The sequence below is a fragment of the Stomoxys calcitrans genome, chromosome 1 (genome assembly GCF_963082655.1).
Source record: "Stomoxys calcitrans chromosome 1, idStoCalc2.1, whole genome shotgun sequence".
Taxonomy (NCBI): domain Eukaryota; kingdom Metazoa; phylum Arthropoda; class Insecta; order Diptera; family Muscidae; genus Stomoxys; species Stomoxys calcitrans.
The window spans coordinates 261,904,352-261,922,635 of NC_081552.1; the positions used below are offsets into that span (position 1 = coordinate 261,904,352).

Consider the following 18,284-nt stretch of genomic DNA (forward strand, 5'->3'; position numbering starts at 1 on the left):
AGATCGGTAGATCGGATTGAGTAGATCGGTATACCTATCAATGGGTCTATCGCTCTTCCTTCTGGGTGTTGCAAACAAATGCACTAAGTTATAATACCCCATACCACAGTAGTGGTGTAGGATATAAAAACCTACACCACAACATGTAAATGACGAACCTCGGTCACCAATATATGGGGTGTTGGCAGGTGTCATTCGGATGATACCTAAAGTACTTAAGTGTGACATGTTATCGCTGCTCTGCCACAAAACTCACTAGTCATCATCAGATGTGTGGAAAATTCATAGGGAAACAAAATTAAAAATTTTGTGTGTGTTTGTGACAAACAAAACACGTTTGACAATTATGAAATCAAAATGTGAGCAAGATTATGCCAGTATTCTAAAAAAATTTAAGCTTGCAAATATCCACATAATTCAGTATTTAAATTTAAAGCGGCATATTTATGTCAATATTCGAAATGCAGATAGATAAACATGACAAGTGGAAATATATGCAAATTCGCAATGATTATGAAATTCATGAAAGAATTATATGCATATATTAGATATGCTGGGTATGTAATTTCTGTGCTTCTGCTTTTGAAAAGTAAACAAGTAAAAAGGCGTTAAGTTGGGATACCCACCACCTCGGGTATATATATAAACCACCTTTCGTCAGAATCCGGTAAAAAATGCATAACTTATGCCTCCATAGCCACTCTATCGAAATATGGTCCAAATTGGACCAAATTCGACATGCATATTGAGTTGTCTAATAAATCCAAGTCATTTTTCAATTTTGCAGAAAAAAAATATTGGTCTTTTTGGAAGCTATATTCAAATATAGACCGATCTGAACCATATACTACACGGATGTCGAAAAACCTAATATTAGCCACTGTGTCAAATTTAAGCGAAATCGAATTTTAAATGTGCCTTTTATGGGGCCAAGACTTTAAATCAAGAGATCGGTCTACATGGCAGCTATATTCAAATCTGAACCGATCTGGGCCAAATTGCAGAAGTATGTCGAGTAGCTTAACACAACTCACTGTCCCAAATTTTGGCAAAATCGGACAATAAATGCGCCTTTTATGGCCCCAAAACCTTAAATAGAGAGATCCGTCTATATGGCAGCTATATCCAAATCTGGACCGATCTGGGCCAAATTGACGAAGGATGACGAAGGGCCTAACACAACTCACTGTCCCCAATTTTGGGAAAATCAGACAATAAATGCGCCTTTTATGGCCCTAAAACCTTAAATCGAGAGATCGGTCTATATGACACCTATATCCAAATCTGGACCGATCTGAGCCAAATTGCCAAAAGATGTCGAAGGGCCTAACGCAATTAATTGTCCCAAATTTTGGCAAAATCTGACAATAAATGCGCCTTTTATATGCTCTAGACCCTAAATCGAGAGATCGGTATATATGGCTGCTATATCCAAATCTAGACCGATCTAGGCCAAATTGAAGAAGTATGTCGAATGCCCTAACGTTACTCACTAACCTAAATTTCGGCGACATAGGAGAATAAATGCGCCTTTTATGGGCCCAAACACTTACATTGAGTAATCGGTCTATATGGAAGCTATATCCAAATCTGGAGCGATCTGAGCCACATTAACAGAAGATGTCGAAGGGCCTAACACAACTCACTGTCCCAAATTTCAGCAAAATCCGATAAAAAATAAGGCCCATAAAGGGCTTTAGACACTAAATCGGAGGATCGGTCTATATGGCAGCTATAACCTAATCTGAACCGATCTGAGCCAAATTTACGAAGGATGTCGAAGGGCCTAACGCAACTCACTGTCCCAAATTTCATCAAAATCGGACAAAAAATTAGGCATTTATGAGCCTAAGACCCTAAATCGGCGAGTCGGTATATATGACAGCTATATGCAAATCTGAACCGATCTATGCCAAATTGAAGAAGTATGTCGAATGGCCTAACAACTCACTGTCTTAAATTTCGGCGACATCGGACAATAAATGCGCCTTTTATGTTCGCAAAACCTTGAATCGAGAGATCGGTCTATATGGCAGCTATATTCAAATCTGTACCGATCTGGGGCAAATGTAAGAGGGATGTGAAAGGGCCTTACACCACTCACTGTCTCGAATTTTAGCAAAATCGAACAATAAATGCGTCTTTTATGGGCGCAAATTGAAGAAGGATTGCGAAGGGCCTAACACAATCCAGTGTCCCAAATTTCAGCAAAATCTTATATATAACAAGTAAAAGCGTGCTAAGTTCGACCGGGCCGAATCTTATATACCCTCCACCATGGTTCTCATTTGTCGAGTTTTTTTCCCGGCATCTCCTCTTAGGCAAGAAAGGATATAAGAAAAGATTTACTCTGCTATTAGAGCGATATGAAGATATGGTCCGGTTTGGACCACAATTAAATTATATGTTGGAGACCTGTGTTAAACGTCAACCAATTCGAATAAGAATTGCGCCCTTTGGGGGCTAAAGAAGTAAATTAGAGTGATCGATTTATATGGGAGCTGTAACGGGCTATAGGCCGATTCAGACCATAATAAACACGTATGTTGATGATCATGAGAGGATTCGTCGTACAAAATTTCAGGCAAATCGGATAATAATTGCGACCTCTAGAGGCTCAAGAAGTCAAGATCCCAGATCGGTTTATATGGCAGCTATATCAGGTTATGGACCGATTTGAACCATACATGGCACAGTTGTTGGATATCATAACAAAATACTTCGCGCAAAAATTCATTCAAATCGGATAAGAATTGCGCCCTGTAGAGGCTCAAGAAGTAAAGACCCAAGATCGCTTTATATGGCAGCTATATCAAATCATGGACCGATATAGCCCATTTACAATACCAACCGACCTACACTAATAAGAAGTATTTGTGCAAAATTTCAAGCGGCTAGCTTTACTCCTTCGAAAGTTAGCGTGCTTTCGACAGACAGACGGACGGACGGACAGACGGACGAACATGGCTATATATATACTTTATATATACTTTATGAGGTCTCAGACGAATATTTCGAGTAGTTACATACAGAATGACGAAATTAGTATACCTCCATCCTATGGTGGAGGGTATAAAAATCAATTTGTGTTTGTGTGTTCCTTATAGACTTAGAAACGGCTGAATCGATTTTCTTCACATTTTTACAGATGGTGCATAATAACCCCGTGGTGAAAATAGGGTACTACATATTTTGATATCTGAAGGGGAAGCGGACCCTCCCCCTTACCCTAATTTTCAGAAACGCCAGATGTCGATGATGGGTGGTGCGATATAAGCGAAATTTTGTGTGCTCTCATATAGTACCCTAAAAATAAAAATTTTTTATCCAAATTTCGGATGGGGTACCTAGGCGTGCTGCCCCACCCTAAAACCTACCAAACATTTATTTAGACCAATCACAACAATATGGGACTCAAATGAAAGGTATTTAGGATAAGAAAACGTATCAGATATCCAATTGTCGGACAAAGTGTTAGGGGGACTACCCCAAGCCCCAAAACACCCCTAAATCGGACATATTTACCGACCATGGCAATATGGGAGTCAAATGAAAGGTATTTGCGAGTAGAATACGAATCTGATATCCAAATGTGGGACCATGTTTCTGGAGGGTGGACCCCTTCCATAAACCACCCCCCAAACAGGACTTATTTACTGACCATGAGAATATGGGGCTTAAATAAAAGGTATTTGAGTGTGGAATTAGAATCTGATATCCAAATATGGGACCAAGTGTTTGGGGGGCCGCCTCTCCCCAAAAATATCCCCCAAAGGGGACAAATTTACGACCATAGCCATATGGGGCTCAAATGAAAGGTCTTTGGGTGTCAAGAACGAATCTGATATCAATATTCGGGAAAAGTGTCTATGGGGCCACCCTACACCCACAACACCACCCAAATAGGAAGTATTTGCTGACTATTGCAATATGAGGCTCTAATACGAGGGTTTTTAGAGTGGAACACGAATCCGATATATATTTTCAAGGCCAACTCACTGAGTGGCCGCCCATCCCCCAAAACACTCCCCAAGCCGGTCTTTTTTGCCACCTATAGAAATATGGGGCTCAAATTAAAGGTATTTGGGAATAGACCACGTATCTGATATCAACATTAGGGACCAACTGTCTAGGGGACGTCCCACCACCATAACAACCCCCAAATAGGACGTATTTGCTCACAAAGACAATTTTGGGTCTGCTAGAGAGTGGAACTAAATATTCATAGTTTTTAGGGTCAATACCCCAAACCCGACATATTTGCTGACTTTTGCAATATGGAGTTTAAATGAGATTAGAAAACGAATTTGATATTAAATTTTGAGGGCATTGTCTAAATGGGGTTCAAAAAAATTGTATATAGATATATGAGAATAGAGCACGTTGCTGATATATTTTCAGAGCTTAATGTTTGGGGGACCACCCCACTCTCCAAAACCCCACCCAAACAGGGCATATTTAAAGGCCATGTCAATATGGGGCTTAAATGAAAGGTATTGGGGGGTAAAGCAAGAAATGACACCAACTTTCGGGACCAATTTTCTGGGGGTCTACGCCTTTCCCAAAATACCCCACAAACAGCAAATTTTTTACTGACTATCGCAATATTTTTTTCTAAAGCAAGCTAAAAGTAACAGCTGATAACTGACAGAAGAATGAATGCCATTACAGAGTCACAAGCTGTCAAAAAATTTGTCAAAGCCGACTATATGAAAAATCCGCAATTACTTTTTGGGCAACCCAATATTTAGGGCGTCACCCCTTCCCCAAACACTCCCCAAAGGGTAAAAATCTACCATGGCAATTTGTGACTCTAATGAAAGGTATATGAGATTAGAAAACAATTTTGATAACCAATTTCGGGGCCATGTGTTTGGGGGACGCCTCATCGTGTAAACTCCTCTTAAGCCAATGGCAATATGGGGTTTAAAAAATGGTTTTTGAAAGAAGAGCAGGATGCTTACATTTTTTCAGGGCCAAGTGTCTGGAGGACCATCTCATCCCCGAAAACACCCCTAAATCAGATATCATGAGAATATCGGGCTGAAATGAAGTATTTTAAGAATGGAGTACACCTTACATCCAAACTTAAATTCGTAGACCAATAAAGATCATATGGGGTTCAGATAAAGGCACTTATATTCTTAAACTGTTAGTCAAGCGATGTGTTGGTTGCCCAAAAAGTAATTGCGGATTTTTCATATAGTCGGCGTTGACACATTTTTTCACAGCTTGTGACTCTGTAATTGCATTCTTTCTTCTGTCAGTTGTCAGCTGTTACTTTTAGCTTCCTTTAGAAAAAAAGTGTAAAAAAGTATATTTGATTAAAGTTCATCCTAAGTTTTATTAAAAATGCATTTACTTTCTTTTAAAAAATCCGCAATTACTTTTTGGGCAGCCCAAAACTATTTCCGAATAATTGTCGAAAATAAATATTTCAAGGAAAATTTTGCTCCATATACCTACCCATTAATATGTGCCTACTCCCGGGGAAAAAAGCAACACAGTATCCAAACAAAGTTGCGTGACACAAGCCATTGATCCGAACAAGTGTTAATAAAGCTGTTTTAATTTCCAACACTCTTTTTTTTGGGTGGAAAGATGCCAAAGGTGTTTTTTCGGACTATTAACACCAAGGACGACACACTTGTCATGTTATACGGGCACTTGATGAAAGCTGAGATTTTGGGCGCTTATGGGCAAGCCAAACATCGGTTGATGACTTTCAATGCATCAGCAATGCTGTTACCCCTGTGTGTGTGTGTGTGTGTGTATGGGTTTGTGTAAATCTTCATTTAATTTATTATTAAAATATCTGCCTTTATAATCTTCATTATATTGTTTTATATATGCCAACAAAAGAGGCACAATGGCAATGGCAAAAAGCATGGCAAAAAATGCAAGCTCCATGGAACAGAGAAGGCATTCAAGAAGCGAATCGAACTGAGTGAAGGAAAAAACTGGAGCATGGGCTAGCCCAATGCTAAGCTGTGCTATAGCGAATCCAACTGAACCAAACCGAATTCAACGGAACAGAACAGAACAGAGCAGAGAACACAACGGTCGTTTTACTATAATGGTTTTTATTAAAATTTTCATAAATTCTACATTTTCCCTTCTCCCCAGCGTAACATTATTTAGAAAAGTTCGTTTCGTTTCAGTTCTTTTTTGTTTTTTTTTTTTTTTTGTTGCCATCTCTCTTTGGCGATTTCATTTCGTTGTTGTGTTGAGCTCTACTGTTGTGTGTGGCGTTTTTATTATTTGTTGTATTTGTGTGCTTTATTTTATTTTTTGTGCATTATTTATTCGTTCATTCATAAAGATATGGCTCTGCTCCACTGCGTCCCGCTTTCGGCTCTTGGCCATATTAAAAGCAGCCCAAAACCCCCAACAGCAATGGCATCAGCATAACCGAGAGCATCCAATCCATTGGCCAACGTTTTGTTCGCAAGATGTGAATGTGGCTTTTGTAGATTTAGTTCGGAGTGCCGGTGTTGCATCAGCAGCAGCGGCAGCAGCAGCACAATAAGGCAAAGACGAAAGCGTAGGCGCCGGCAATGCTGAGCATTTTTGTGTGAGCATAGGGCAGTCGTTGTCGGTCTGCATGTTTGTTTGGCTAAGAGCCATTGAGAGTCCTTTTTTCATAAATATTTAACAATACGCTAATATATTGAATGGTTCTTAGCATTGAATAAAAGTATTAAAAACTAACAAACCGACAAGGCGGGCGGCTGCGGCGGCTGGGGGAGGTTTAACGGTCGGCCAGTTTTTCAAACAAAGAGAATAACATTAGCAAGCAGAAATGGAATACCAAAAGCGATTAACATATTGAGAAGGATATAAATTGCCTTTTAACAAGGTCCTTTATGGATGGGCAGCTGAAAAAAAAAACGAAAAAAAAAACAACAGAAATTCCCAGTATCACAGTGTAGGTAGCCAGCCTTTGAATGAATGAATGAGCCATAAGAGCAAAGGTGAAGTACTATTAGGTTAATGCTGCATTTACTTTGATCTGTGTCCATAAAATTTTGCAAAAATATCTGTGTTTAGTTTTTCTCCGTGTATCGCTGCCACATTCGATGATGTATTTTCTCCAAGGATAATATCAATCCACTGATGAGGAAACCAAATAGCAATACAAACAATGCCGATGTAAATGTTTGCATATCAACCTAAGGGATATTCGCATTTTGTATAATATCTCTCTTCGATGTTTACACTCTACTTTATATAGATATAACACAAAGATATAACACGAGATATTACCATAGAAATGGTTAACAAGTAAAAATTCGTTGGATACCCACCACCCTCGGGAATATATGTAAACCACTTTTCGCCATAATCCAGTGAAAAATGCATAATTTATGCCCCCATAGCAGTTTAATCAAAATATGGTCCGATTTTGACCAAAATCGACACGGATATTGAGAAAACTAATAAGTACAAGTACAATTTTGTAGAACAAAATATTGGTCTATTTTGTAGCCATATCCAAATACAGACCGATCTGAACCATATACCATACGGATGTCGAAAACCCTAACATAACTCACTGTTCCCAATTTCGGCAAAATCGGACAATAAATGCAACTTTTATGGGTATAAAACTTTATATATCCAAATCTGAACCGATCTGGGCCAAATTATAGAAAGTTGTTGAAGAACCTAACATAACTCACTGTCCCAAATTTCGGGGAAATCGGACAATAAATGCGCCTTTTATGGGTATAAAACCTTAAATCGATAGATCGGTCTATAAGGCAGCTATATCCAAATCTAAACCGATTTGGGCCAAATTACAGAAAGTTGTTGAAGAGCCTACCATAACTCACTATTGCAAATTGCGGCGAAATTGGATAATAAATGTGCCTTTTATGGGCTCAAGATCTTAAATCGAGAGATCGGTCTATATGACAGCTATATCCAAATCTGAACCTATCTGTGCCAAATTGAAGAAGGCTATCGAAGGGGCTGAAATAGCTCCCTGTCCCAAATTTCGGCAAAATTGGGTAATAAATGCGTCTTTTATGGGCTCAAGACCTTAAATCGAGAGATAGGTCTATATGGCAGCTATATCCAAATCTGCACCAATCTGGGCCAAATTACAGAAAGTTGTTGAAGAGCCTAATATAACTCACTGCCCCAAATGTCGGCGAAACCGGACAATAAATGCTCCTTTTATGGGCTCAAGATCTTAAATCGAGAGATAGGTCTACATGGCAGCTATATCCAAATCTGAACCGATTTGGGCCAAATTATAGAAAGTTGTTGAAGAGCTTAACATAGCTCCCTGTCCCAAATTTCGGCAAAAACGGACAATAAATGAGCCTTTTATGGGTTCAAGACCTTAAATCGAGAGATCGGTCTATATGGCAGCTATATCCAAATTTGAACCAATCTGGGCCAAATAACAGAAAGTTGTTAAAGAGCCTAACATAACCCACTGTCCCAAATCTCGGCGAAATCGGACAATAAATGCGCCTTTTAAGGACCCAAAACCTTAAGTCGAGAGATCGGTCTATATGGCAGCTATATCCAAATCTGAACCGATCTATGCCAAATTGAGGAAGGGTGCCGAAGGGCCTAACACAACTCACTGTCCCAAATTTCAGCAAAATCTGATAGTAAATGGGCTTTTTATGGCCCCAAAATCTAAAACCGAGAGATCGGACTATATACCAGCTATATCCAAATCTGGACCGATCTGAGCCAAATTGAAGAAGGACGTCGAAGAGCCTACCGCAACTCACTGTCTCTAATTACGGCAAAATCGGACAATAAATGGGCCTTTTATGGACCCAAAATCTAAAACTGAGAGATCGGTCTATATGGCAGCTATATCCAAATCTGGACCGATCTGACCCAAATTGACGAAGGATATCGAAGGGCCTTACACAACTCACTGTCCCAAATTTCAGCAAAATCGGATAATAAATGTAGCTTTTATGGGCGTAAGACCCTAAATTGGCCGATCGGTCTATATGGCAGCTATACCCAAATCTGGACCGATCTGAGCCAAATTGACGAAGGATGTCGAGGGGCCTAACACAACTCATTGTCCCAATTTCCATAAAGTATATATATTCTTTATCAGCTTACAAATCTATGACGATCTAGACATGGAGGGATATGTATCAAGCAATTGATCGATTCAGACCATATTAGACACGTATTTTGAAGGTCTTGAAAGAAGCCGTTGTACAAATTTTCTGCCAAATCGGATGAGAATTGAGACCTCTAGAGGCTCAAGAAGTCAAGATCCAAGATCGATTTATATGACAGCTCAACCAGATTATGAACCGATTTAAATCATAATTAACACAAATGTTGAATGTTATACCAAAACACTACGTGCAAAATTTCAGTCAAATCGGATAAGAATTGCGTCCTCTCAAGAAGTCAAGGCTCAAGAAGTCAAGACCCAAGATCGGTTTGGCTGAAATTTTGCACGAGGTGTTTTGTTATCACTTCCAATTATAGCGGTTAGTATGGTTCAAATCGGTTAATAAGAGGGCGCAATTCTCGCCCTCTAGAGGCTCAAGAAGTCAAGACCGTAGATCGGTATATATGGTAGCTATATCAAACAAGTAAAAGCGTGCTAAGTTCGGCCGGTCCGAATCTTATATACCCTCCACCATGGAGCGCAGTTGTCGAGTTCTTTTCCCGACATCTCTTGTTAGGCAAAAAGTAATATATGAAAAGATTTGCTCTGCTATTAGAGCGATATAAAGATATGATCCGGTTTAGACCTGTGTAGTATGTCAGCCAATTCGAGTAAGAATTGCGCCCTTTGGGGGCTCAAGAAGTAAAATAGAGAGATCGATTTATATGGGAGCTGTATCGGGCTATAAACAGATTCAGACCATAATAAACACGTATGTTGATGGTCAAGAGAGGATCCATCGTACAAAATTTCAGGCAAATCGGATAATAATTGCGACTTCTAGAGGCTCAAGAAGTCAAGATCCCAGATCGGTTTATATGGCAGCTATATCATGTTATGAACCGATTTAAACCTTATTTGACACAGTGGTTGAAAGAAAAAATAAAAAGCAAAAAACGTCATGCAAAATTTCAGCCAAATCAGATAGGAATTGCGCCCTCTAGAAGCTCAAGAAGTCAAGTCCCCAGATCTGTTTATATGACAGCTATATCAGTTTATGAGCCGATTTGAACCATTCTTGGCACACTTGTTGGATATCATAAAAAAACATGTCGTGCGAAATTTCATTCCAATCTGATAAGAATTGCGCACTTTAAAGGCTCAAGAAGCCAAGGCCCAAGATCGGTTTATATGGCAGCTATATCAGTTTATGGACCGATTTGCACCATACTTAGCACAGTTGTTGGATATCATAACAAAACACGTCGTGCAAAATTTCATGCCAATCGGATAAGAATTGCGCACTCTAGAGGCTCAAGAAGTCAAGACCCAAGATCGGTTTATATGGCAGCTATATCAGATTATGGACCGATTTGAACCATACTTGGGACAGTTGTTGGATGTCATAACAAAACACGTCGTGCAAAATTTCATCCGAATCGGATAAGAATTGCGCACTCTAGAGGCTCAAGAAGTCAAGACCCCAGATCGGTTTATATGGCAGCTATATCAAAACATGGACCGATATGGCCCATTTAAAATACCAACCGACCTACACTAATAAGAAGTATATGTGCAAAATTTCAAGCGGCTAGCTTTACTCCTTCGGATGTTAGCGTGCTTTCGACAGACAGACGGACGGACAGACGGACGGACATGGCTAGATCGACATAAAATGTCACGACGATCAAGAATATATATACTTTATGGGGTCTCAGACGAATATTTCGAGTAGTTACAAACAGAATGACGAAATTAGTATACCCCCCATCCTATGGTGGAGGGTATAAAAATTTACCGATTTGAACCATACTAAACGCTTTTATTGGAAGTGATAATAAAACATTATGTGCAAATTTTCAGTCAAATCAGATAAAAATTGCGTCCTCTAGAGGCTCAAGAAGTCAAGATCCAAGATCGGTTTATATGGCAGCTATATCAAGAAATGAACCGATTTGGTCCATTTACAAACCGACCTACACTAATAAAAAGTATTTGTGCAAAATTTCAAGCGGCTAGCTTTACTCCTTCGAAAGTTAGCGTGCTTTCGACAAGCACACAGACAGACGGACGGACATGACTAGATCGCCTCAAAATGACATGACGATCAAGAATATATATACTTTATGGGGTCTCAGACGCATAATTCGAGGTTTTACAATCAGAATTACGAAATTAGTATACCCCCATTCTATGGTGGAGGGTATAAAAATAGAGATATTGTGCTGAAACTTTGCACAGATTCCTTTTTGGTCCATAAACAAGTATCGGACTATGCCTTTATACAGCCTAGTCGATCGTTCAAGATTTGGATATAGCTGCCATATAGACCGATCCTCCGATTTAGGGTCTTACGCCCATAAAAGCCACATTTATTATCCGATTCTGCTTAAATTTGGGACAGTGAGTAGTGTTAGGTCCTCCGAAATCTTTCTTCAATTTGGCCCAGATCGGCCCAGTTATGAATATAGCTTCCATATAGACCGATCCGCCGATTTAGGGTCTTAGGCCCACAAAAGCCACATTTATTATCCGATTTTGCTGCAATTCACGACAGTGAGTAGTCTTAGGCCCTTCGGCATTTTTCTTTAATTTGGCATAGATCGGTGCAGATTTGGATATAGCTGCCATTTAGACCGATCCTCCGATTTAGGGTCTTAGGCCCATAAAAGCCACATTTATTATCCGATTTTGCTAAAATTTGGGGCAGTAAGTTCTGTTAAGCCCTTCGACATACTTATTGAATTTTGTCCAGATCGGTTCAGATTTGGATATAGCTGCCATATAAACCGATCTGTCGATTTAAGGTTTTGGGCGCATAAAAGGCGCATTTATAATCAGATTTCACTTAAATTTGTTACAGTGACTTATGTTAGGCCCTTCGACATTTTTCTATAATTTGGCCCAGATCGGTCTTGATTTGGATATAGCTGCCATATAGACCGATTTCTCGATGTAAGGTTTTATGCCCATAATAAGCGCATTTATTGTCCAATTTCGCCGAAATTTGGGACAGTGCTTTGTGTAAGGCTTTTCGACATTTGTCTGCAACTTGGCCCAAATCGGTCCAGATTTGGATATAGCTACCACTTAGACTTGGCCCCCTAAAAGGCGCATTTATAATCCAATTTCACTGAAATTTGACACAGTGTCTTATGTTAGGCTTTTCGGCATCCGTATCGTATATGGTTCAGATCGGTTTTTTTTAGATATAGCTACTGTACTCATTAGTATTTGGTTCAAATCGGAACATATTTTGATATAACTGCCATGGGACATAAGGTATGAAATTTTCATACCGAGGTGGTGGGTATCCAAAGTTCGGTGTGGCTGAACTTAACGCCTTTTTACTATTTCTTTACGCAGATAAAAATTTATTTGCAATTAGTTCTCTTATTGCTCTCTTCAGGGGGCAATTTTGCTATATCATTTTCGTCTTTGTGTTATAACTTTGCATTTTAGAGCATACAATTCATTGACATACAAATTACCTGAAGATCTTCAGCATGTATTTGTTTAACACAACGAGGTTTACTCGAATGCCAAATCTTGTGCTGATAATCCCATATGCCAACTTCGGTAAGGCGACGTAATCTGAGAGGTAAATTCAAATGGAATTCTATACACCTCGGATCAATTCCAAATACACTCACCCATATGATATTGGTTTACGCAGTGGTGATCCCTTCTGTACAATGCTAACCATTTTTCCTGGGGGAAACAATTGAATCTCCATTAAATCGCAAATTTCCTTCTCCGTGAACGATTCGCCCATAAGTTTATAGGCCGTTGCCACATCGACATGAAAAGCAAAATCTATTAAGAAGAAGGAAAAGTGAGATTTCACTGCCAAAACCACTAAAATTCCGAGACTGTTTTCTTGATAAATGGTTAGGCTTTAAGAATAACGCTGAGACAATTAAAAAATTTTGCACTAAAATCCAGTTTCCATTCCCTCGCTATGGTACAGCTCATATTTTGTGAGCATATCTTGTGACGGCAATTGATATTCAATTGATTTTACCTTCTCCTAGTTCTATAAAAACTTACGTCCTTTCTTAATTTTTGCCACCCCAAATTCTGGCTCATACCAATTGGAGGCATCATTACTCTTGGCATGCGCTCCCGACTCATGACTGTGCAAAATATCCCGATAGGCTTTAGCTTTTTGTTTATCCGTTAAGGGCACTTGAGATGCCGGAGTGGGTAGGACAAAATTGTCTTGGGGGCTATCTCCAAACTCGGTGCCATTATTGGTAGGGACATTGGTAATTTTCTTGGCATACAACTCCTGGGCATCGGGGTCTCTTGTACGCTTAAGAAAGGACGAGAAAATATTTTTGGAAATATTTTTTTAAGACACCTTTAATATTTTTTGCCTACTTACCAAAAAGAAATCTCGAGTATAGGGTATATCCTCAATGCCTATGTCCAGGGATGAATGAATTAAATCCCTTAAAGTTCTGATAGTTTTGGGCTTCTCCATCAGCAATGTTCCCACTATGCTTGCCGAATAGAATTGATAAATGGCAAACGAAAATAGCAATGAAGTGGTCACAATACAACGCCCGGCAAAGGAGCGGGTGGCAAAAGTCAAACCTGCCACACAAAAAACATAAATTGTTGTACAATCTAATATGGCACTTTTTAATATCATCCTCTCACCTTGCTGGCATATAGATCCCACATAAAATAGTATGGACTCCAAAAATAAGCCCACTCGCTGGGTGGCCCTTGCATCATTCCTTACATCGTAGCCGCACAGCAGACCGGACCAACGCACCAGGCGCCTTTTGAAATTACCCCCCGGGATCAGTTTGGCCGATATCACTACTCCCAGAAATAAATTGATTTATTTCCCTTAAATGTTGTCACCATGGGGCCACAAATAATTCATAGTTCACCTGAAATGGATCTCTCCTCCGGCTCAAGTGTTGTCAACAGCCACAACAGCAGAATGGTCACAAAGCCACAGGCGGCCAACAAAATCCAGACATCATTTGAAAAGGGTTGCAGAAACACGATTCGATCCTTTTTGGTGCTGCGCGGGTGGCGAAATATGAAACAGGGTCTGCAATGAAACGCATCAAAGTAATAAATCCCCAATTATAGAGCTGAAGGGAAGTTTTGATAAATTTATTAATTCTAATTTTCACAAATTATTGTGAAACTGAAAGTTTAGGCAAAGCACAACAACAGGTAAGTGAATGCTAATTGCCAAACTATGAAAGCTAAACTCTATTCAGCACTAAAAGCCAATAAATTTGCCTTAAAACTGACAGCTTGGCATCACGTTAAAGGCAAATAAATAAAAACGATGTACACTCAGAAAAAAAATTAACTGATTTCAGCAAACATTGTCATTAAGGCATTTCATGGCCCGTTTCCCACTAGGACGCATAGTTAAGGAGATACAACCATATTAAGTTTTCCAAGTGAATTTTCGAGTTTCAGTGGGTTTTCAATGACATTTTTAATTTTTTGCAGGGAGTCACGAATTAAAACCCGTTTCCCTCTAGGACGCATAGTTAAGGAGATACAGCCATTTTAAGTTTTACAAGTGAAATTTCGAGTTTTAGTGGAGTTTCAATGAAATTTTTAATTTTTTGATGGAGTCACGGATTAAGGCTCGTTTCTCTCTAGGACGCATAGTTTAGGAGATACAGCCATTTTAAGTTTTTCCCTCTTGGAAGCATAGTTCAGGAGATACAACCATTTTAAGTTTTCCAAGGGAATTTTTGAGTTTTAATGGAGTTTCAATGAAATTTTTAATTTTTTGATGGAGTCACGAATTAAGGCTCGTTTCTCTCTAGGACGCAAAGTTAAGGAGATACAGCCATTTTAAGTTTTCCAGGTGAATTTTCGATTTTTAATGGAGTTTCAATGAAATTTTAAATTTTTTGATGGAGTCACGAATTAAGGCCCGTTTCCCTCTAGCACGCATAGTTAAGGAGATACAGCCATTTTAAGTTTTCCAGGTGAATTTTCGAGTTTTAGTGGGTTCTCAATGAAATTTTTTATTTTTTGATGGAGTCACGAAATAAGGCCCATTTCCCTCTAGAACGCATAGTTTAGGAGATACAGCCATTTTAAGTTTTCCAAGTGAAATTTCGAGTTTTAATGGGTTATCAATGAAATTTTTAATTTTTTGATGGAGTCACGAATTAAGGCCCGTTTCCCTCTAGGACGCATAGTTAAGGAGATACAGCCATTTTAAGTTTTCCCAGGGAATTTTCGAGTTTTAGTGGGTTTTCAATGAAATTTTTAATTTTTTGATGGAGTCGCGAATTAAAGGCCCGTTTCCCTCTAGGACGCATAGTTTAGGAGATACAGCCATTTTTAGTTTTCTAAGTGAATTTTCGAGTTTTCAATGAAATTTTTAATTTTTTGATGGAGTCACGAAATAAGGCCCGTTTCCCTCTAGAACGCATAGTTTAGGAGATACAGCCATTTAAGTTTTCCAAGTGAGATTTCGAGTTTAAATGGGTTTTCAATGAAGTTTTTAATTTTTTGATGGAGTCACGAATTAAGGCCCGTTTCCCTCTAGCACGCATAGTTAAGGAGATACAGCCATTTTAAGTTTTCCAGGTGAATTTTCGTGTTTTAATGGGTTTTCAATGAAATTTTTAATTTTTTGAGGGAGTCACGAATTAATGCCCGTTTCCCTCTGGGACTCATAGTTTAGGAGATACAGCCATTTTAAGTTTTTTAAATGAATTTTCGATTTGAAATGGGTTTTCAATGAAATTTTTAATTTTTTGAGGGAGTCACGAATTAAGGGCCGTTTCCCTCTAAGACGCATAGTTAAGGAGATACAGCCATTTTAAGTTTTCCAAGTGAATTTTCGAGTTTTTGTGGGTTTTCAATGAAATTTTCGACTGTTCGACGTCCTTCTGGAACTTGGCCCAAATCGGTCCAGATTTGGATACGCATTTTTACTTGTCTCCATTTAAAATTGTTAAACAATGTTAGCCTTTCGTAATCGTTTAAAATCCAATGCACTGTTTTCCCCAAAAACCGGAACATATTTTCCCCATTGGAAGTGAATGCACATATAATCCAATTATGCTCCCACTTACCTGGCCACCCAAGTGCTGGTCGTATAATCAATCACTTTGGCACGTTCGATGCGAAAGAAAATTGGCGATCCACCAATGTCGACTTGCTTGCGGACCAATGCACCAATCATGCCATCAAATTTGCCATTCTTTAGGTAACCCCAGCTGGAGGTCTTCGACAAAATGAAACTGCACAAAAAAAAAGGCAAGCACAGAAAGGAAGAAACGAAGAAAAATATCATCAACAATAAATGGAATGATGTACAAGAAAACCAAAAGGCAAAATTGGAGGAACGCCGACTATGTTATACCCTTAAAAACAATAAAAGGAAATTATTGAAAATATTTAGGGGAAATCAGTGATCTTTAATCCTGCAGCACTTTCTGTCATCATCTGAATCTCACAACCTGTAAAAATTTTATATGGTCACATAGGGTGCCACAATTGGTGATGGAATGGTTATTCAATAACAAAATGTTTCGATTTTCTCTCTGGGATTTGAACACCTCAGTTCTAAGTACCATGCCTTCACGATGGCATATGTGGCCCTCTACCCCACTGTATCGACAGATTGCTTAAACTTTTGATAGATGTACATAGAGTCATAGGGTGAGACAGACTGGCTAAAGCAATTCTTAAATTTTATTCTTTTTCCAAAGTTGTTAATACAGCCACCACGATTGTAATGACCTGTGTAGAGGTTTAACCTAACAATCAACCACTCACACATAAGCATAATAAATGAATTGATATGCTCCCCACTCACTAACCACCAATCGAGTGACCAGCGAAAGAACCAGGGCAACGTGACAAAGAAACAACATCAGCATCAGTGGCAGAGGTAAAGACTTTTTGCCATTACCTCGACGACCATTTAATGCCCTACGGGTGGGATATCTCAAAGATATGCCACCTGCAGTGCTGGCCCTTCTAACGGACTTGGGGCCAACAAACTATCAGAGTGTATAGCCAAGGATAAGAAATGAGCATTTCCTCCGGAAATGGCATAGGCATGGGGAATGGGGGGGGGGGGGCGGATTGAGTATTGTTTTCATCAGACAAAATGTGTGAAATTTGTTGTGGTTTTTGTGGGTTTGAGGCCCGCTGCGCTGTCGTATTTCCTTCAAATGCAAGCCTCTGCTCCATATGTCGATAGAGCAATGCTGGCGACGGTGGAGAAGCAAAACAAAACAGTAACACTAGGATGTTATGGCAAAGAACAACGTACAACGTCTATGCACATAATATTGTGAAAAGTATAATTGATGACTTTTAAATTGAGGTTTTTGTTTTTCTTTGCTCTCATTCTCCCTTGCACTGTCTGACACCCTCCCCACCCACCAACCAAGGCTCATAGACATCCAATGCAAGAAGAATGGATTCATATATCGGTAACGATAAATGGATGTTGGAAGCAAGTATCCTTGCTGCTGCTCCTTCAATGAATCAGTTGAGTTAAATGATGATAAAATTATTCAATGTATTTGTGATTCACTATAATGTGATTGACGAGGTCGATGGTAGTATTGGAAGCAAAAAAAAAACTGCAAACGTTACACATGAAATAACCAGGAAAGTCCAAAAGAACAATAACTTCAAACATAACCAACCTGAAATTGAATAAATCTCGCACATGGGATAATAATGCGAAATTGAAACGATGCATCGAATCCAAATGTGTATCTTTGCGATTGGTGAGATAGTCATGCAAGGTAGTGGTATTGCTTTTATGTATTACCTAGAAGAAATGGGATGTGAAATTGTTGTGGTTTTTTTTTGCTTAAGTATCATAAAGGCCATGCTTACCACAATTTGACATTTTATGTTGGCCAAATGCATGTTCATGCGTCTCAATACAAAGGATTTTGTACTATACCATTCTGCCAGTTGTAAGCCTTGATTATGTGAAAAATAGCCAACTTTGGATATATTTAACTCGCCACCATATTGGCGGCCGGGATTCCTGCAAATTGTATAACGGTCATAAAAACAATACCTTGTCTTAATAAGAAAACAAGAAAAAAGGCGTTAAATTCGGCCGGGTTGAACTTTGGATAACCACCACCACGGGTATATATGTAAACCACCTTTAGTCAAAATCCGATGAAAAATTCATACC

General features: G+C 39.1%; 1 protein-coding gene across 1 annotated transcript in view; it reads right to left on the reverse strand.

Annotated features, from left to right (window-relative positions):
- Positions 1-6,121: 6,121 nt before the first annotated feature.
- The window catches only part of LOC106093890 (uncharacterized), a 90,794-nt gene continuing 78,631 nt past the window's right edge, over positions 6,122-18,284 (reverse strand). Inside the window, exons 9-18 of the mRNA XM_059369329.1 lie at positions 17,975-18,128; positions 17,776-17,903; positions 16,186-16,353; positions 14,011-14,177; positions 13,772-13,936; positions 13,494-13,705; positions 13,157-13,421; positions 12,760-12,922; positions 12,598-12,700; positions 6,122-7,172 (exon numbers count right to left, since the gene is read on the reverse strand). Coding sequence (XP_059225312.1) covers positions 7,047-7,172; positions 12,598-12,700; positions 12,760-12,922; positions 13,157-13,421; positions 13,494-13,705; positions 13,772-13,936; positions 14,011-14,177; positions 16,186-16,353; positions 17,776-17,903; positions 17,975-18,128 — 1,651 coding nt within the window. The 3' untranslated portion in view covers positions 6,122-7,046. The remainder of the gene's footprint in view (positions 7,173-12,597; positions 12,701-12,759; positions 12,923-13,156; positions 13,422-13,493; positions 13,706-13,771; positions 13,937-14,010; positions 14,178-16,185; positions 16,354-17,775; positions 17,904-17,974; positions 18,129-18,284) is intronic.